The sequence below is a fragment of the Heptranchias perlo genome, chromosome 5, assembly GCF_035084215.1.
Source record: "Heptranchias perlo isolate sHepPer1 chromosome 5, sHepPer1.hap1, whole genome shotgun sequence".
NCBI lineage: Eukaryota > Metazoa > Chordata > Chondrichthyes > Hexanchiformes > Hexanchidae > Heptranchias > Heptranchias perlo.
The window spans coordinates 63,327,018-63,343,406 of record NC_090329.1 but is presented as its reverse complement, the minus strand read 5'-3'; the positions used below and the strand labels follow the sequence as shown (position 1 = coordinate 63,343,406).

Sequence of the window (16,389 nt, the reverse complement as noted above, 5' to 3'; positions counted from 1 at the left end):
TGAATCTCCTCTGCACCCTCTCCAAAGCGATCACATCCTTCCTGCAGTGTGGCGACCAGAACTGCACACAGTACTCCAGCTTTGGCCTAACCAGTGTTTTATACTGCTCCATCATAACCTCCTTGCTCTTATATTCTATGCCTCGGCTAATAAAGGCAAGTATCCCATATGCCTTCTTTACCACCTTATCTACCTGTTCCGCCGCCTTCAGGGATCTGTGAACTTGCACACCAAGATCCCTCTGACCCTCTGTCTTGCCTAGGGTCCTCCCATTCATTGTGTATTCCCTTGCCTTGTTAGTCCCTCCAAAGTGCATCACCTCGCACTTTTCCGGGTTAAATTCCATTTGCCACTGTTCCGCCCATCTGACCAACCTATCTATATCGTCCTGCAGACTGAGGCTATCCTCCTCGCTATTTACCACCCTACCAATTTTTGTATCATCAGCGAACTTACTGATCATACCTTTTACATTCATATCCAAGTCATTAATGTAGACCACAAACAGCAAGGGACCCAGCACCGATCCCTGTGGTACCCCACTGGCCATAGGCTTCCAGTCACAAAAACAACCTTCGACCATCACCCTCTGCCTTCTGCCACTAAGCCAGTTTTGTATCCAAAGTGCCAAGGCACCCTGGATTCCATGGGCTCGTACCTTCTTGACCAGTCTCCTGTGGGGGACTTTTTCGAAGGCCTTACTGAAATCCATGTATACCACATCCACTGCGTTACCCTCATCCACACGCCTAGTCACCCCCTCAAAAAATTCAATCAAATTAGTCAGACATGATCTTCCCTTGACAAAGCCATGTTGACTATCCCTGATTAATCCTTGCTTCTCCAAGTGGAGACTAATTTTGTCCTTCAGAATTTTTTCCAATAATTTTCCTACCACTGATGTTAGGCTCACTGGCCTGTAGTTCCCCGGTTTTTCCCTACTCCCCTTCTTGAATAATGGTATTACATTAGCGGTTCTCCAGTCCTCTGGCACATCCCCTGTGGCCAGAGAGGTTCTGAATATATGTGTCAGAGCCCCCGCAATCTCCTCCTTTGCCTCACACAGTAGCCTGGGATACATTTCGTCCGGGCCTGGGGATTTATCCATTTTTAGGCCTGCTAAAACCGCCAATACCTCCTCCCGCTCGATGTTAATATGTTCGAGTATATCACAGTCCCCCTGCCGTATTTCTATGTCTACATCGTCCTTTTCCATAGTGAAAACAGATGCAAAAAATTCATTTAGAACCCCTCCTACATCTGCCGGCTCCACACACAGATTGCCATTTTTGTCCCTAATGGGCCCTATTTTTTCCCTAGTCATCCTCTTACCCTTAATATACTTATAAAACATCTTAGGATTTTCCTTTATTTTGCTCGCCAGTGTTATTTCATGGCCCCTCCTTGATCTCCTAATTTCCTTTTTAAGTATCCCCCTGCACTTTTTGTACTCCTCTAGGGCTTCCTACGTCTTTAGCCTTTTGTATCTGCCAAAAGCCCTCCTTTTTTTCCTAATCCATTCTCGTATATCCCCTGACATCCAACGTTCCCTGGAGTTCTTGGAACCACCCTTGACCTTTACGGGAACATGTTGCCATTGTATGGTCTCAATCTCCCTTCTGAAAGACTCCCATTGCTCCGATGCGGATTTTCCTACAAGCAGCTGATCCCAGTCCATTTTGGCCAGATCCTGCCTTATCCTATTAAAATCTGCCTTCCCCCAATTTAGAACCTTTATTTCCGGCCCCTCCCTGTCCTTTTCCATGACCACCTTAAATCTCACCGAATTATGGTCACTGTCACCAAAGTGCTCACCTACTAGCACTTCTTCCACTTGGCCGGCCACATTCCCTAGAATTAGGTCCAGTACCGCCCCCTCTCTTGTAGGACTTTCTACATGCTGGCTCAAAAAGCTCTCCTGGATGCACGTTAAGAATTTTGTACCCTCTAAGCCTTTTACACTCTGAGTATCCCAGTTAATATTGGGGAAGTTGAAATCCCCCACTATTATTACCCTATTATTTGCACAATTTTCTGAGATTTGCCTACATATCTGTTCCTCTATCTCCCCCTGACTGTTTGGGGGCCTATAGTACACTCCCATCAAAGTGCTTGCCCCCTTTTTGTTTTTAAGCTCCACCCATATGGCCTCATTAGAGGAACCTGCTAATATATCATCCCTCCTTATGGCAGTAATTGATTCTTTAATTAATATTGCGACCCCCCCTCCTCTTATACCTCCCCCTCTGTCTCACCTGAAGATTCTGTACCCCGGAATATTGAGCTGCCAGTCTTGCCCCTCCCTCAACCATGTCTCTGTGACAGCAACAATATCATACTCCCATGTGTTTATCAACACCTTCAGTTCATCCACCTTATTCGCAAGACTCCTTGCATTAAAATAGATGCCATCCAGCCTTGCCCTCACATATTTGCCCTGTCTTCCAAGCTGACTTGTTTTTTTCTCTATATTTGGCTGCACATCACCCCCTATTGTAGCTCCACTCTGTATCCCATCCCCCTGCCAAGTTAGTTTAAACCCCCCCCAACAGTGCTAGCAAACCTCCCCGCAAGGATATTTGTCCCGCTCTGGTTCAGGTGCAACCCGTCCGACTTGTACAAGTCCCACCTTCCCCAGAAGCAGGCCCAGTGATCCAGGAAACTGAAACCCTCCCTCCTGCACCAACTCTTTAGCCACGCATTCATCTGTTCTATCCTCCTATTTCTATACTCACTAGCCCGTGGCACTGGGAGTAATCCAGAGATTACAACCTTTGAGGTCCTGCTCTTTAATCTGCTACCTAGCTCCCTAAATTCTTGATGCAGGACCTCATCTCCCTTCCTACCTATGTCGTTGGTCCCAATGTGGACCACGACCTCTGCCTGCTCACCCTCCCCCTTGAGAATGCCCTGTAGCCGCTCAGTGACATCCATGACCCTGGCACCAGGGAGGCAACAAACCATCCTGGAGTCACGTTTACGGCCACAGAAACGCCTGTCTGTTCCCCTTACGATAGAATCCCCTACCACTATAGCTTTTCCACTCTTTTTCCTCCCAGCCTGTGCAGCAGAGCTACCCCTGGTGCCAGGAAGTTGGCTGCTGCTGCCTTCCCCTGATAAGTCATCCCCCTCAACAATATCCAAAGCGGTATATTTGTTTGAGAGGGGGACGGCCACAGGGGACCCCTGCACTGCCTGCCTGCTCTTCTTACTCTGCCTGGTGGTCACCCAATTACTTCCTGCCTGTACAACCTTTACCTGCGGTGTGACCATCTCACTAAACGTGCTATCCACAACGTTCTCAGCATCGCGAATGCTCCTTAATGAATCCATCCGCAGCTCCAGTGCCGCAATGCGGTTTGTCAGTAGCTGCAGCTGGATACATTTCCCGCACACATGGTCGTCAGGGACACCGGAAGGGTCCCTGATTTCCCACATGGAGCAGGAAGAGCATAACACGGGGCTGGGCTGTCCTGACATGACTTACCCTTTAACTAATTAATTCAAATTAAATGAATCCCACCAATTTCACTTCAATTAAAAAGGTATACTCAAGGGCCCTTGCTCTAATTTTTAGACTGTGCCCCCTACTCCTAGAATCCCCAACCAGCGGAAATAGTTTCTCTCTATCCACCCTATCTGTTCCCCTTAATATCTTATAAACTTTGATCAGATCACCCCTTAACCTTCTAAACTCCAGAGAATACAACCCCAATTTGTGTAATCTCTCCTCGTAACTTAACACTTGAAGTCCGGGTATCATTCTAGTAAACCTACGCTGCACTCCCTGCAAGGCCAATATGTCCTTCCGAAGGTGCGGTGCCCAGAACTGCTCACACTACTCCAGGTGCGGTCTAACCAGGGTTTTGTATAGCTGCAGCATATCTTCTGCCCCCTTGTACTCTCGTCCTCTAGATATAAAGGCCAACATTCCATTAGCCTTATTGATTATTTTCTGCACCTGTTCATGACACTTCAATGATCTATGTACCTGAACCCCTAAGTCCCTTTGGGCATCCACTGTTTTTAAATTTTTACCATTTAGAAAGTACCCTGTTCTATCCTTTTTTGATCCAAAGTGAATGACCTCACATTTGCCTACATTGAATTCCAGTTGCCACAGTTTTGCCCATTCACCTAATCTATCAATATCCCTTTGTAATTTTATGTTTTCATCTACACTGCTTACAATGCCACCAATCTTTGTGTCATCGGCAAACTTAGATATGAGACTTTCTATGCCTTCATCTAAGTCGTTAATAAATATTGTGAATAATTGAGGCCCCACTAGTCACATCCTGCCAATGTGAGTACCTACCCATTATCCCTACTCTCTGTTGCCTTTCGCTCAGCCAACTTCCTAACCAAGTCCGTACTTTTCCCTCGATTCCATGGGCTTCTATCTTAGCTAACAGTCTGTTATGTGGGACTTTATCAAATGCCTTCTGGAGGTCCATATAAATAACATCCATTGACATTCCCCTGTCCATTACTTTAGTCACCTCTTCAAAAAATTCTATCAGGTTTGTCAGGCACGACCTACCTTTCACAAATCCATGCTGGTTCCCTCTGATTAACTGAAAATTCTCAAGGTGTTAAGTCACCCTATCCTTAATTATAGACTCTAGCATTTTCCCCACAACAGATGTTAGGCTCACTGGTCTATAATTCCCTGGTTTCCCTCTCTCTCCTTTCTTAAAAGGCAGAGTGACATGTGCAATTTTCCAATCTAGAGGGACAGTTCCTGAATCTAGAAAACTTTGAAAGATTATAGTTAGGGCATCTGCAATGTGCTCACCTACTTCCTTTAAAACCCTGGGATGGAAACCATCTGGTCCTGGGGATTTGTTACTCTTTAGTGCTATTATTTTCTTCATTACTGTTGTTTTACTTATGTTAATTTTATTGAGTCCCTGTCCCTGATTCAATATTAGTTTTCTTGGGATTTCCGGCATGCTATCCTCTTTTTCTACTGTAAATACTGATGCAAAGTAATTATTCAACATGTCCACCATTTCCCCATTGTCAATGACAATATCCCCACTTTCAGTTTTTAAGGGGCCAACACTGCTCCTGACCACCCTCTTTTTCCTAACATAACTATAAAAGTTCTTTGTATTAGTTTTGAAATCCCTTGCAAGTTTCTTTTCATGCTCTCTTTTTGTAGCCCTTGCTATCTGTTTTGTGACCCTTTGTTGATCTTTGTATCTTTCCCATTCGCCAGGATCTGTGCCATTTTTTGCCTTTTTGTATGCCCTTTCCTTATGTCTTAAACTGTCTCTTACCTCTTTAGTTGTCCATGGCTGTTTCTTTTGGCAAGTAGAGTTCTTGCCCCTCAGGGGTATAAACCGATTCTGTATCACGTTAAATGTTTCTTTAAACATTTCCCACTGATCATCAGTCGTTTTACCCATTAACAGATTTGTCCAGTTTACTGTGGACAGTCTCTGTCTCATCGCATTGAAGTCGGCCTTACTCAAGTCTAGAATCTTAGTAGCTGATTCACTTTTTTCCCTTTCAAACATTACCTTGAACTCGATCGCTATTGGATAGATGTTCGCGCACAGTTAAGCTGTTAACTAAATCTGGTTCATTACTCATTACTAAATCTAGTATGGCTTGCCTCCTTGTTGCCTCTCGGACATACTGCTGTAGAAAACTATCCCGGACACACTCAAGAAATTCACTACCTTTCTGACAGTTGCTAGTCTGCTTTTCCCGATCTATGTGAAAGTTAAAGTCCCCCATTAAGACCACTATGCCTAATCTCTGCATTTATATTATCTAGCACTTCAGAGCTGCTACCAGGGGTATTATACACAACTCTCACTATAGTCTTAGATCCTTTCCTATTTCTCAATTCAACCCATAAGGTCTCTGTTGGCCGCTTACCCCTCGTTATATTCTCCTTTATCATTGTAGTGATTTAATCTCTAATCACTAAGGCTACTCCTCCCCCTCTTCCATTTTCCCTATCTCTCCTGTAGACCTTATAACCCGATATATTTAGTTCCCAATCCTGACCATCCTGCAGCCATGTCTCAGTAATTGTAATAACTGAATTTCAAAAACTTCACTGTTAATGCACTCAGGTCACTGTTATTAAGTCGATCAGGAATATGGAAAAGTACTCAAAATATCATGAATTAAAAGCAATAGAATTTTGTTACCAATAATAAGTAATCCTTTGTGGTAAGTTGCTGATTAGATTTTCCTAAACTGACAGAATATAACTAGAATGATTAAGTAGATTTTACATATCCTCTCATTGTTGCCACCTACTCTACAGGAATCTGATTCTGATGAGACTCCATCCTTGTCCCTCCCACTGAATCAAAATGGGACAGTCCAACATAAAACATGTGTTAATGAGTACAGCTTTTCATCTACTTAAGATCCCACTAGAGAAAATGTGCAGTAATTAATGCCACTTTAATATTGCATGTACCTGCTTTAGAGCAGTGCGAGTCAAGTTATTTTGCTGACTCCATATTTCTCTCAAATCAGGAGAGAAAAATGAAGTTCTACATGTCTGTATTAAAATACATTCGCACTGCTCTGCTAACTGCATCCAAGTGCCAGTAAAATGTTTAATATTAATGAAGAACTGATTGTCTTTTTATTAATGTTAAAAACCGTAAAGCTACCTGCAAACCTGTTAAACCTGGAAATTAAAATGTAACAAGCTTCTTTTACATGTTTGCAGTTGGACTGAAGTGAATGTCGAGACAAAGCAATGTGAGATTACCAGTTGGTCTCAGACCCAACATCCAAGCCTTAACTGACACCAGTTTGACTCCAATTATAGTAAACATTTTGCGTCACCGTGAAGCCAAAAGTGCTTTGAAATACCAAAATTGTGCAGTACAAATGGCATTTAAAAGTATTACAGTGGCATGCCAATCAGTACAACTTGGTAAAGCATCAGTTCACTATTGCGATACTTTTCTATGTGCTGGAGTCTCTACCATCTTGCACCTGGCACAGATAGAACTTAGTTGGGACATCTAACGAATGATTATAAATCGCTAACCGTGGTACATTTATACTGACAGACATTACTGCCACGTCTTAATATAAGTTCTAAGGAAAAGTAGACCTGATTCTGTAAATCATACAGCAGCAGACCATCAACCTCGCTGGGCTGGGGACCCCAGCAACTTCCATCACCGGTCTGAAAACCGCAAAGTGATCTGAACATGAGGATTTCAAGTTTATTTGTGAAAACCCAAATTCAGACCATTTCAACTTTAGCAGCACCTGTGCCTTTAAAATTAACCATGACGTGGAGATGCCGGTGATGGACTGGGGTTGACAATTACAGGGGACAAATGGTGACTGTGGCTGGAATCACAGCACCAAATCTCAGTGGATTTCCCTTTGATGATGTGCATTAATATTTTTAAAACATTCTTTGATTGTTGTTGGTCTAGTCCTTATGGGGCATTGGATATGCACAAATCTAGCAATCACATTGCTATATGTCAGTGCTCTGTGGCAGTTTGAGGGGAATATGTCTAATACACAGTGACTGGGGGGTGGGGGGTGGGAAGGAGATGTGTTTGATCATTGGCAATCTTGTGTTGACATAGGTACTACTGTTCTCTAGCATCTAATCTCTAGAACCCTTCAATTGAAATCCTTTGCCTTCATGAGCACAAAACTACCAAAAAACATAAAATTCAAAAATAAATTGACCAAATCCAGATGAGACTCTCATTAAAAATGTTATCATTCAATGATATTGTGTGAAATTAAGGGGAAAATCATGTAACATCAACTTCTAACCTGAAAGTAAAACTTACACACTTACGTTGTCATTTTCAGGCCTGGCAAGAAGTCTGATCAAAGCCCTGAAGATACTGGATGAATACCTGAACAGTCCACTGCCTGAAGAGATTGATGCTGACAGTGTTGATGATGTAAACGTGTCCAATCGCAAATTCCTTGATGGCGATGAGCTAACATTAGCTGATTGCAACCTTCTGCCCAAACTTCATATTGTGAAGGTAACCAATAACCTTGTTTTTAAAAAAAAATTCTTCCCTTACCCTTTTTTAGTTTTCGATTGCTTAACGGGGTCAGGGAGGAATTTTCCAGTTTTTTTTCCCCTCCTAATCGGCCTGGGTTTATATCTGGTTTTCTGCTTCTCCCATGATATTACATGGTTTCCGGGTGGGATGGGGATTGTGTGTATTGTGTGGCACAAGGCCTGTGTGGGACTGGCTGGATGGTCTTTTCCTGTCCATCATTTTTCGTATGTATGAAATTCTAAATAAAGCTGTGCATTCATCGGTGCTGGGGTTATATCAAGATAGTAACTGTGAAATAAGTTCCCACCCCAACACTGATGAATGCACAGCACTAAACTGCTTTATTTAGAATTATTGTAACACTGAACAGATATCAGCACTCACGAGATCTAATCTTCTTTACTTGACGCTAGACATTTCTTAAATCCCAGTTTCCTGAACTTCAAATAAAGTAAATCACAGAACCGCAAACCATCAACCTCTCTGGGCTGGGACCCCAGCAATTTCCATCACCAAACACTGAAGTTTCTAATCTTAATTGAGCAATAAACTGGAACTGTACACTGCTTAAAGTAGGAAATGCACCAAACAGCTCGTGCACATTGATTAACATGAGGGTGAGAATGTTTTTTTAAAAACCTGTATATTCCCAAACTCTGATCACTCATATAACTAACAAAACACTCTGAATGGGGAAGCATAATTATGGAACTGAGGCTGGCTAGAAAACAGGAGGAGAGTTTCTCTATTGAAATCCAGCAAGCAAGGCAGGTTGCTGTAGGCACAGCTAATTTCATCATGGTTTGATCCGCTCCACTGCCATAACTTCACAGCAGTTGCGGTAAGCTGCGTCTCTGGCGAATGCAAGTGCTGTGGGGGTGAGGCCAGCGGTCAGCCATGAGGGACAGGAATCACTCAATCTGGCTCCACAGAGGCAGGTAGGATGGTGCGAAGTGGGAGTTGACCGTTTCTCAGGCCGTCAGAGGGGTGCAGGCGAGAACTGGAACATGGAAGTAGTTTTCTTCTGGGTTGCCAGCATCAGTGCCCAGGAGATCAATCACGCATTCCAGGGTACTCCCGGCCATCCAGGAGGGTTGGCAACCGTAATTCTCGGCAGTTCCTTGAATCAGTGGCAGTAAAGGTGGGAGGCAAGGAAGTCGACCAGATTCCCAGGCCCCTCCTGCCCTCATTTAAATGTGGCACCAGCAGGTCAAGGTCGAGAAGCCAAGATTCCTGCAGCATGAAAGGGATGAATGGAAATTTACTGCAGTGTTGTTAAGGGTTGGGATGCAGCGATAGGCCTTCCCAGCTGATTTCTCTTTAAGCGTATTCAAGCTATTTGACCATGGGGAGTTATCACAGCCGTGCATAATTCTTTCCTCTTCCAGTTTCCACATGTGCACTTTCCAGAAGAAATTACTAGATAGTAATGAAAAGTGGGAACCCTTGCTGATTCTTTTCATTGAGGCCAATTTTAATTCTGCAGCCGTGTCTGAGATCAGCACAGACCAAGGATTGAGGTTCCCTCAATAGCTGAGTGATTTTATCACATGAGTCGCGGAATCAGATAAAACCGAAGGCACCCAGATACGATTCCTATTCTATGCTGGTAGCTCATCTCCGTTGAAACATCATCAAGGGTTCTGAAACTGGTCCCTGTAGCCCTTGATTAGGTCGAAGACAGTTGGCCTGTTTGCTATCTAGCGACCCATGATGGAAGCGCGCGAGTGTGGACAGATTGGGTTCAATTGTTTTGCTCGCTGTGGCCAAATAGCCTGCCAACCCTCATCACTGTACATACGAATAACGGACAGTTTGGTGAATTACCAGGAGGTAAGCACCATCTGTGGAACTGTATCGCAACAAGGAGTCAACACCTTCAGGAGAGGAAGGGGAGAAAGATTGGTGGAAAGAAAAAGAAGGATTCCATCTAGAACATTCCTGGTCTGTATAGGTCAGTCCTACAACACAAAATGCATTAACCACCAATCTCTCCTTGAAGAATTAGAAACTGAGTCCATTGATGGCTCAGTGAGTAAATGCACCACATGACAGGAGCATGTGGGGACTGAAAGTGACCTGTGAGTGTAACAGGAGGCACTACGTGAGGTCAGTGAGCAGTTTTATATCTGATCAGTCCTGTATTGGGTCGGGGTGGAGATGGTGCATTCATTGGGTAAATGCTCCATTCCACACGTTGGAATCACTTATTTACTTAGAGCAAAGTGGGTGGAAGGGGAATCTATTGGCCGACCCATGTTTTCTATCGAACGTTTCTATTGCTTTTCAGGTTGTAGCAAAGAAGTATCGGAACTTTGAGATCCCGACAGAAATGACCGGAGTCTGGCGATACCTGAAGAATGCCTATGCAAGGGATGAGTTCACCAATACGTGTGCGGCGGACAGTGAAATTGAATACGCTTATGCAGATGTGGCGAGACGACTTTCAAGATCCTAAATCAGCGACAGGGTCATTATAAATCAGTGCTAATGACCACAGAATGATTCTCGTTTCACAAGACTGCTTTCGATTGCCTTGGTTTTTAAACCTAAACTCATTCGCTGACACCATAATATTTCAGACGTGTCAGTTGTAGTTGGTTTTATGCTTGTAAATAACATGACAAATTTCTAATCAAGCACTGATCATAGACATTACTGTGATCTGTTATTTTTTTCTCTAAATTAGTCATTGACTACTGATTCGTTCTTGTTTGATTCGAAGTTGTTTGGAGCTTATTGCCTTGCATCTGAATTTCAGCTACGTGTACATTTTAATGTCAAGAACTTCACATATTGGTGGGCATGTTCAAGAAACCAAATTAGGCGTGATGTTACTTTTGAGATTTCGAAAATCTAAAAAAAATTCATAATCACGTTGATTCCATTTTTTTTCTCCAAAGCTAAGGTGACCGTTAACAATGAAGTTCAGACCTCTCTCAACTTGTCAGTCATTGTGACTATCAAGTAAGGCTAGGCTGGTATGGAACTGAACCAGGATTGGCAGGAGGACCGTCTCCCCAGCCCAGTCCACTCTGACCTCGAAAGCTTCAACTTCAAGCAGGCAGGATTTAAACTTTTGCTACTTTACTGATTGAAACTATCTTTTTTGATTCGTTAGCATGATCAATCAAAATGCCAGTAATTCTTTTTCATGGTACTTTAAATGTATCCGAGAACCAATCAGCCTTAAATGCATCAGATATGACAACTTCTTCTAAGGCATACAAAGCCAAAATACTCAGTTATGCTTTTGAACGATGTTTCTGTTTCATTACAAGGCATTTTGGTGCTGTACTTCATGTCGGCATTGTCAGCAACACTATTGAGTAGGCAGTTTTTAGTACAAAGGCTTCCCATTTGCTTTTCCTTTCAGTCTTGTTTCTGAGCTTTGACCACGAGTTAAAGCAACTCTAGGGGCTGATTTTGCTTTTAAATAAAAAGTAAATACATGAATAAAAACAATTAGCATTTTAGGTAGCTCCTTTAATGTAAAAAAAATGTCCTAAGGTGCATCACAGATAGAATGCCCAAGAAAAAGTCTTGTTGTCAAGGGGATAGAATGCTTTATCCCATAATGCCGTTGCAGATTTTATTTTAAAAAGCTGAAACCATGTAAAAATTAGGGATAAATATGAATGGAATATTTTGCAGATGAAAATTAGGCTGAAAATTAAACAAATTGTTTTGCAAATTGTGTGTGATATTAGTAATGAATGTGTTGATGCATTTGTATGAAATGTATTTGTCCACCATTTTACTAAAGGAGCAGAAAAAAGAATTGCTACAACCCACAATAGACATTAGAACACATTTTCCTCCTGTAGACCATGAATGGGTGGCATCGCAATCCCTTATAGAACTAAAAGAGACACTCAGAACGTTGGGGAAGTTGTGTCTCATTTTCCAAGAGAAAGTCAACAACGTCTGATCAGAAATAATTTTAAAATCTGGGAATTGATCAGTAAAAGTAAAACCAAGAATCTTTGGGTATATTTTTCTCTATTAATGAAAAGTCAGGGTCCGTATAATGCACAAAGACGAGTGAATAAAGGAAGAAGATATGTCTGTTCAGAAAAGTAAAATGTAAATGATTAAATTGCACCCTCTAGTGTTCTTTTTTTTTAAAATAACCATATGTGTGTGGATTTGTACATTATAATTCAACACAAAGCTTTGTTCCTTATACACCCCACAACAAATATATTTTGGTCAAGTATCCAATATTTGTGATTATGGTCTCAGAGATAACTAGCAGTCCAATGGCATTACAATCATGCAAATACTTAAAGACTGAAATCTCAATAATTTTAATAGTTACCTTTCCCAGGATATTTTACAATTTTCTCAATTTGTTCGAAAAAACACAAATTTTTCACCTATAACAGGTGGCATAAAAAAGCAGAATTCACCTGGACGTGATTAATGGAAATAGACGTCTTAGAAAACTGGTCTTGATGGTTGCTGAGTGGACAATAATTTGTAATGAGATGGTGATGGTCAGCTCAAGAGCCTTCTCATGGCCTATTGTATGGTTGGTTCAGCAGGTGAGGATAAGCAAATAGCTTTGATTTAACTGATGTATCCAACAACGGGCATGATCAGGGGATTCTGTCCCTTGTTGCAAATTCTGCCAGATCTCAGCCCAAATGTAGTGGTAGAAGTACAGAAGGTTTTTGGTAAAAGCAGGCAATGAGTTACATTCTATTTTACTACAATTCATCACAGATACAAATATTGTATCTATCATTTTAGAATTTTACAATTTTTTTTGTTGCATCATGAGAAACAACTGAATGAGACCAGTGTGGGGCCTATTGTTTAATCAGCTCAAACTAAAGCTTTCTTCAATTTTTTAGATATCCACATATTCAACAGTGGTTATTTGCAACAGTCGACATGCTGATGTGTTATTGAGTTTGCTCTGTTATTTAAAAGAAAACTTTTATTGCTGTTTAATTTCATATTTAATTAGTCCTAAGCAGTATAGATTCCATTGATTAATAATAGCAATTCAGTGACCACTAAATGTTGTGCTTTGTATTTTTGTCTAAAAATGTCTAGCCATTCATCCTTGGTTCTTCAGGCATGGTGTCCTGACAGAAGTAAATTGTATTAAACTAAATCACCAAATACCCCCTGCAAATGGCCATTTCAGGTACTGATATTTTCATGTTCATGGTAACTGGTATACTTCTGTCATTTGGGAATACACTAAAGAATACTGTAAGGAAGAATGGAGACCTAAACACTAGGTTGAATTTTTCTAAATCAGCACCTCCCCCCACAGCCGAGGACTTTTGCCTGCCATCCCAACCCCGCAATGACTCTCCAGCTCACTTTCCACCCTGAGCCTCATTAAAGGTGCAGGGTGGCTTCCCGCCAGGGGTTCTGCCCCCAAGAGGGATGCAGCAGGACACCCACTGCAGTTCCAGAAGGGAAGGGGGCAGACGAGCTCTAAAGACTGCACGATTGATTGAAGACCAGGACTTGGCATACCTGGGCCCTGGCCTAATTTTGTCACCTTTCTGCTGGAGCTATGATGGGAGTGCAGCTGAAAGAGCTCTGATCTTCATCCACACCCAACCCCCTCTGTTTTTGTTTCATATAAAATGATCAACCGATTTAGGACTGTGCCTATATACAGGTCTAGTGCCAGTCTGTTTTCCAGCTGCCATAAATGGAAGGGGGTGAAATTGATCATTCCTTTCTTTGAGCACTTGCTCTCCTGCCCCTGGATGAGTGAACTATTCACTGAAATGATCTTGCATCATGATTGAATTCTGAAAATTTTTTTCCTCTTGTCCCTGATTTTGCCTTTGCATGTCACACACCATCTCTAGTCATCTAGATGGCCAGACCATCTGTTTCCAGGATTCTGCCTGTGCCACTCCATAAGCTGCTACTGGTAGGAATATACAGGAACAGAAAAGGCCATTGTGGTTCATCTGGTTCGTCGCATTGTCTAGGAAATACTATATCCCACGATACTACTCAAACCCTTCTATCAAATTTCTCACCACGTTTCTTAAATTTATTTCCACAATTAGTCCCCACCGCCTCCCTTGGCAATTTGAATGTGAGAGATAACTGCATCTAATGATTCCTTCCCTCCATCCCTGTGGAGAGGTTGGAGATATTGAGGAGGTGGGCAATACCCAACAATGTCATGGCTAAGACTAATAGCACCATGGATGGAATCGTGGCTGCACACAGAGTCCTGCCATGGCTTGGCATTCTGTACCAAAGGCTTGAATTAGTTCCCACCAACAGGAGTAATCTACATATACATGAGGGTTTCCCTGGGTTGTAATACCCTCCACATTCAGTGAGGTGAGAGTCAGCCAGTCATCATCAGGTTGGCCAGAGATACCACAAGACTTTACCATTGCACTCTTCCCCTCTACCAGCTCTCACAGCTCCCTGTCCATTGTTACTCTTCAATTCAGCTCTTCAGATACACAGTTATCCATCTCAGCTTTGCTCTTTTAAGTGGTCTTTGCGTATTTGAAGAACATAACATAGATCCAAAAATTATATATAAGGAATTAAAATGTAGATAAATTAGTTTAAGATCCTTAAGAATAACATCTTTCATGACAACTTCATTGCTATTTCAAGACGTCTCCATGCAACCTAAACGTCCAGTCCTTCATCTTTTATCATAAGCACTAACTGCCAGGAGATACAAAGCCACTGTAGTTTGAGAAATCCACTAAATAATTAGAATTAGCAACATCATGACAAAAAACTGAAAAAAATGCAAATCTGATACTAATGACGTTGAAGTACAACAGTAACCCAGCGATGGAGCTGGGTACAGTGAGAAAAAACAAATCTTTCACTTCTGGCATCGTGTGCCTTGTGTATGTTCAGCAGTATCAACTCTTGTGGGTGGGTGGGTGCTGTAAACTGTGTAAGCCAACAGCCCAGTGTAACAGAACAGTTGTCATATTACAGAGAGGAAGGCAGGCTGCACTGGTGATGGAAAACTGCTATTCATTTGACTACCATTTTATATAGACACATTAATGTTGGTGCCAAGGATGAGAACCTATAGTTGAGATATTGGAATTATTTCCATTGAAGTAGGGAAGACTTAAATAGAGGTTTTTAAAATTCTGAATGGTTTTGATAAGAGTGATTAAGGAAAGATTATTTTCCCTAGTTGGGGAGTCAATTTAAAACTGTTACTAAGAGAGTGAGGAGAGAGGTTAGGAGAAATTTCTTTATGTAGGGAGTTGTTTAGAGTGTGGATGCTTTGCTACAGAAAGTAGTTGAAGCAGAGACCATTCCATCCAAAACAGAAAAGTAGATAAATATTTAAAGCAGAAGGCGATACAAGACTATGGGGAGAGAATGGGGCAGTGGGATTAGTTTTGGACTGCTCTAGCAAAGAGCTGACACAAGCATGATGGGTTCAATGGTCTCCATCTGTACTGTAAGTTTCAATGTTTCTATGTAAGCTATCAGCCATAAATGGTCTACCTGTCCCCTACCATTGGTTTTATGTCCTGTGCAGCTCCAGTGTGATATGTCTATGATACACAAACTACTGTAATCTTTTACACAGTGTGTATTGTAACTGAAAATACAAACATTTGCGTGGTTTTAGAGTAATAGCCAGAACAGATCTTTCAAATTTAGTTACCTACAATACTGTTTATATGTTCAATTGCATTAGGAGCAAAGTGTGTTATAAAAACAATTGCATCATCACCATTTGTAATTTGGTGTCAATTGAGTCATTCTCAACTCTTATTTTGGGATCTTTTAAAAATCATAATGCCTTTGTTTTCATTCATTATTGGCCAAATAATTATTAAATGGGTTTCATAACTAGGAATTTTAATTGATTAAAAACAAAACGTAGTGAAGACTTCTCAATTTATAGCAAAATTGAGGCTTTAATGAATGTCGGCTACTGTTGTAAGCTTGAGACATGCATATATGTCTTGTACATGCGTATGGCATTATAGCAAGGCTGTTTGCAAATGTTTATCACAGAATGTATAATGACGACACCCACTGAATGAAGCTAACTGCTGAAACAGTATAATATTTTGCTCTGATTACTTGCACTGGTTAGATAATTGTTCTCCAGTCTTGACTGGCAGCAACTAAGGAAATAAAATTGTATATTTTCACAGCATAAATTGAAACCTCTTGTCTTTTTTGTAAATATAAATGGGTGCAGTTGTAACATACTATTAGTTGGACCAGTATTTTACACATCTGAACTCTTTGGATAAAAGGAGGCCTTTTCACTGAAAAACTTGGCCACTATTAAATCCTAAATACCCTGATAATGCAGCATTGGTGAGACACAGATATTCTTGCCTCTTCTCAATGGCGT

General features: G+C 41.6%; 1 protein-coding gene across 2 annotated transcripts in view; it reads left to right on the top strand.

The window, feature by feature from the left end:
* The window catches only part of LOC137321806 (chloride intracellular channel protein 5-like), a 164,935-nt gene extending 148,746 nt beyond the window's left edge, over positions 1-16,189 (top strand). For both annotated transcript variants that reach the window (XM_067984484.1, XM_067984485.1), the window contains exons 5-6: positions 7,828-8,009; positions 10,324-16,189. In XM_067984484.1, coding sequence (XP_067840585.1) covers positions 7,828-8,009; positions 10,324-10,491 — 350 coding nt within the window. In that variant the 3' untranslated portion in view covers positions 10,492-16,189. The remainder of the gene's footprint in view (positions 1-7,827; positions 8,010-10,323) is intronic.
* Positions 16,190-16,389: the final 200 nt, after the last annotated feature.